Below are 5,423 nucleotides of genomic sequence, written 5' to 3'. Positions count from 1 at the left end.
ACTCTGGTCAAATACCTTCTTTCCTCCACTAACTTCTGCTCGTGACAGTAAACGAGTTTCTCCCCGGTACGGACTTAACGTTGCCATCATGCGTCCTTTTGAAGTGTGCGCTATGAAAGCTGTAATCCTGCATCATGGTTTAAGTACTCTCAATTGCAATTTTGTCACCTTCCCTCGAAAGAAAGGTTGATTGTTTGGATCAACAATTATTCAATGTAATCGCACTAGCTATTGTTAGTAAATTTGCCGCAAACAGCCTGCCCGAGTTTATTGAGCTGGTTCCTAGACTGCAAGCAGTCCCTTTCTGGTCATTCGAGAGGGTTCGCTCTCAGTGGGGCGAGATTGGAGCGAGGAGAAATAAACGAGAAGAGACTGGGGGAGAGGCGCAAAGGAAATGTAGATAAATCAGTCAAGACAATCAAGTATTTGACATTGCACTGTTCCAATGAAACAAACCGGTTTTTAGCCTAGTGATCACAAATAATCAACTCCTTTATCACTTTTGTTTTTTTGTTTTTTTAACCTCTATGTTATATTTGACAATCCCTCTCCCTTTTCGCTACATGTCATTTATTTCAATATTAATATATTTCAACAACAATAACGTACACTATCATCTCCTTGATTAATGTTTCTATTTCATCAACATAATGTCAACTCTGAAGTGTGCGAACAACGATTCTCCTGGTTGTCAAGATATGCCAAAATTACAAGAAATACAAACCGGTGGAGGTTCATGTTTTTAATGCTTTTCCTTTTGAACAACCATTTATTAATTTCCCTTGAAACTTTCACAGCGATAATAAAAAAGTAATCCTAAGTAGTTATATAAATAGGAGTACCAGCACACTCGTTAATTTTATTGATATTTCTCATCAAATTTTCCCATCAATTTTTTGGATGAAGAATGTCGATAAAATCGATGTTCACGCTGGTACCCCCATTTATATGACCGCTATTTCTGTATCGAGGTTAACTTTTAATAAAAAATACAAAGCCTTTCTAACGAATATTCTTGTGGCCATAAGCATAACTTGTCACACCGTTTTCATGAATATATCTTTTGTCATCAAAGCAGCTGAGCGATGTTTTATCCAGCACATAGCTTCCAAGTTGATGTTTTTCGCTTTTGATTGTTCTCATCGTGTGACGCATCTGTTTTTTGTTGAAAAGTACATCTTTGTAATTGTCATGTCGCAATAGTTGCTTTATCACATTCTTTTTTATTCCTTTTGCTGTTTGACTTCCCTGTTCATTGTCTTTCATGTAAGAGTACATTTTTGACCTCAATCCAACAAATTCTGTAATTGGAATACCTGCCGCCTCATCCTTGAATTTGCCAATTACTTTCTTGTTTTTGTTTTCGAAGAAGGAGCTGCTCTTTGGGTAATCACTGTTATCGAATCGATGTTTATCTTTCCAAAAATCACAATAGACATCATCTGCTTCAATCTCATATGTTAGACTGTCAGTATCTGTAAACAACAACTTTGCTTTATTGAAATATCTGCTTTTGATGTAATTGTAATGAAAGTCATACATCAACGTTTTAGACAAATCCAAAATACACATCCCAACATAGGCTGGTCTATTCAAAATCAAAGTTGTTTTGATTTTATGAACAGCAACCAAACTCTCATCAAATATTTTGCTGCTTATGAAACTCGGTTTACTGGTCCACTTCAATAGCTTTTCTTCATCAACCACAAGTTTGATATCCTCTCGCTTTCTCAGGTTCTCCATCGTCTTTCCAAACACCGAATTGTTCGTCAACTTGAAAAAGTCTTTTTCAAAAGAGTTCTTTGCCTCTGTTCGCTTCTGTGTGTTGAAATTGATATACTTTTTCAACCATGGACTCTGATTGAATGTAAGAGCTCTATGAATCTTTGTCAGTTTCAACCCCAAAGAGAGATACAACTGCAAGTTTCGATAATGTAGAACATATCTCTCTTTATGCAACAAAGTTGGTATCAGCTTGCGAACCACACCAGTTTTTATTGTGAATTTTTCTGCAATCTCCCGACAATAATCCGACAGCATATCTTTGGTAATTCCGATATGTTCTGCTGCTACCGGATAGTCGTTGTGAAGATCATGAATCTCCTCCGGATATTCTAAATCAACCTCCAATATCAATCCTTCTTTAGACTCATCATGATACTTGGATAGATCCACCTCTTTTTCAGTTAACCATCGAAACTCACCTGTTGGAAGATATTGACTCATCGCCCAACCATACAGGTTATTTGCATCCAGATACATGATGTGTTTTGATGTCTCCTCCGGATTGTAGCTATTCATGTACCTGTTGTTTGCCTTTCCATATCGATTGGCGATGTAACTGATTCCACCACGCATACCTTTTTCAATAAATTGAAACATATCAACATCACTCATCAGCTCCAGTTTAATTCCTGTCATTTTCAACATTGCATCCCAACTCAGACCAGGTGATGTGAAATAATGAGCAGGATCCAATTCATAGTATTGTTGACATGTTTTGTGGAAATTTTCAAAAACATCAGTCAACAACAAAATATCCGATTTGAGATACAGATCATGATACTCTCCCATTGATGATAGACCGAATTCATTCCAAACATTCCATGCATGTTGATAATCTTCATCTGTTATATGCTCATTATTCATAATACTGAAGAAATCTTCTTTCTTTGGTAACCTGCTCTCCTCAAACTTTTCAAAACTATTCATATAATCATAAGGATAGACACCTTTCTTTGTCATTAAGCTTAATTGCTCATTTTGGAATACCTGTCCTGTATATCTGAACGCTTCAGTAGGAAGATTTTTCACCAAATTACTCAACGATGAACTCATGAATTGAAAGCTGTCGATGAACACAAGGTGTTGACCCAACATGAAGGCCATGTATTTCTCAATGTTATTGGGAATGATATTTATGTTCATCTCATGTTTCTTTCCTTTTTTATCAAAATACACATTCTTTTTCACAATATCACCAATCTCTTGCATGATAAAGTGACTGTCATACCCCTTGAGATTGTGAAACACCACAGGCATCTTATCAGTCAATTTGAAATTTAGATTACAATCTCTGTGTGCTGAGCCTCTGTATTTACCAGTAACATGACAGTGATCTCTTACTCTAATGTCAGTTGTGATATAAGGTCTCTTGCAGATGTGGCATTCCTCATCTCTTTGGAAACTTTCCTCGTCCTCTTTCATCATTTTGAGAGGTTTTGAGAAGTGAGTCTTTGCAATCCTTTGACAGTATTTGACTTCATCCAACATGTCCTCCATGAACTTGTGAACAGCTTTCTCTCCTCTATAAATTTTGATTGGTTTTGAAAATTTATCATCATAAAAACATACAACTTTGTAACCGTATCCACAAGCAGTATGTTTTTGATACTGTTCGGTGTTGGATTTTTCATCTGATTTTGGAATCTTTTCAGTAATAGCTTCAAAATCAGCATAAATCACAAACGGTGCTGGTAACTGTTTACGATAATATTCAAATGTAATTTTTGATTCAGGTTCTGGCATTTTAATGGATTGCATCCCATTAATTTCAATGCAATTGATTTTGTGTTTTGTCAGAATCTCTTCTGAGCTAAAACATTGGAGACAGTACATGCAGAAATGTTTTCTTCCATTATACTTCGTTTGATTATACATAAATTTATTGAAATCCTTTATCAAACAATAATGCTTCACCTCTTCTTTGGTTATTAACAGAAGATTTAAACAAGACTCAAACTTCTCTTTTGAAATGTAGATCGGATACGGCTGCCCTTGCTCATAACCGAAGACATTGACATTAATACTGTTCTGTTTCTCTATTCTGTTGTATTGTTTTACAGAAATGGGAAACTCAATTCCTGAGTAATCTAAATCCTTTACGTATTTTCTATCACACTCTTTTATTCTCTGTGGATTTTTATTCTGTGGCAACAGATAACGAATGTGACACCAACGAAAACATTCATCGTCATTATTTTTGATGTTTATGATGCCTTTGGCTAAGTTCTGCAGCTCTTTGGGTAATGGAATATATGAAGAACCTTTGAGTGGTCTGTACTTTACAACATTGATGAAATGACCATCAACCGATTGAATTAGCCAAGCAGAGCCTTCTGAAATCCATTGTTGAATCTTGTTGATGATCTGATTCTGTGTTACCTGCAACGATTCTGCAATCTCTGTGTCGTTTATGATTGTTTGCACCTTTCCATTAAAATAAGCTGTCTTTTCAATCAACTCATCTCCTTTCTGTTTTTCGAATGTAATCTTCAACACTTCATTAAATTTGAAACCTTTCATCTCATGCAAAACCTTTTTCAGATTGTTTTCAATCACTAGACGGGTGCTCTGTAGTTGAATTAATGGGTCTTGTCTGTTTGTAAGACCAACTTCATACGAAATCGTATACCCCTTCAGAGCCTGTGCTCTCTGTGTAAAAGTTGGTTTATTGTGTTGGGGTTTGCTAAACATGCTCATTATTTTTTTCTTTACAGCATCGAACGCTTTTGAGTTGTGCTTTTCAATCGCTTTATCCGTATTTTTCAGCCACTCTCCCCAATCAATGACGTTTTCAGTCGTTTTTTGAATCACATTCGACAACTCATTGAGTGTTGTCGTGACAACTGTTGGTTTGAGGATGGGTACATTAATCTCAGGTACTCTGAATAAACTGTGGGGTTGTTTTTTCACATTCTTTCTTTTAGGGGGTGGAACGACTTTATCGAAGTCAATTAAGTCACCGTCGACTGTTTGAGGAGTTGCTCCTTTTATCAAATTAATAAGCTCTGCTTTTCTCAATCGTGAAAAACCTCGCAAACCGAGATTTTTTGCAAGGGCTTTCAACTGAGGAACTGTTTGTGAATCCATTTTCTTTTTTCTTATACATAAGAAAAAATTTTTTTTTAAATTTCTTTTATGAAACGTGAAATTTAAGAGACAATCTAACCCTATTTCCATCCTTGTCCACGAACTCATTTCCACATTTTATGTAATATTGAATTGAACCGTTATTTTTTTTTTAACAGTTTTGAACACTGATAGATACTTTTGCATCTTGTGACAACTTGCGTTTCAACATTGGTAATCATTACCTCCTTCACATTTGATGGCTTGCATACCAGTCTTTCATCAAGATTCAACGCTTTTACTAGCTCTGTTTTGGAGAGCTTCATGTAGTATTTGATTTTTTTTCCAACAGCCATTTTCGAAGCTCTTGAAGAGTAATATGTGAAGTCATTTTCTTATATATAAGATTTTTTTTAAATTTTTTTTTTTACATCAGATCGTTTATATCCACCCAGGAATTGAATTTTTCTGGGTAACCGCTCCACTTCACCAACGCTTTACCTTTTCGAGCGTCTCGTCGAATCACTTTCTCAATACGGTAAACGTCTTGAACAGCCTTCTGCATCTCTTGT

General features: G+C 35.8%; 1 protein-coding gene across 1 annotated transcript; it reads right to left on the bottom strand.

Annotated features, from left to right (window-relative positions):
• Window positions 1–1,002: 1,002 nt before the first annotated feature.
• LOC146458601 (uncharacterized) lies at window positions 1,003–4,872 on the bottom strand. Its single transcript, XM_085090497.1, has one exon. The coding sequence runs from the start codon at window positions 4,870–4,872 to the stop codon at window positions 1,003–1,005; it is 3,870 nt and encodes a 1,289-aa protein (XP_084946623.1).
• Between the last annotated feature and the right edge of the window lie 551 nt (window positions 4,873–5,423).

Source organism: Pavona decussata, unplaced genomic scaffold (assembly GCF_977016875.1).
Source record: "Pavona decussata unplaced genomic scaffold, jaPavDecu1.1 SCAFFOLD_232, whole genome shotgun sequence".
NCBI classification, from domain to species: Eukaryota; Metazoa; Cnidaria; class Anthozoa; order Scleractinia; family Agariciidae; genus Pavona; species Pavona decussata.
The sequence above is the reverse complement of the archived record's forward strand: the minus strand, read 5'-3'. Positions and strand labels throughout refer to the sequence as shown.

Excerpts from the sequence above, each read along its gene's own strand:
- LOC146458601 (XM_085090497.1), bottom strand. The coding sequence starts at position 4,872 with ATGGATTCACAAACAGTTCCTCAGTTGAAAGCCCTTGCAAAAAATCTC.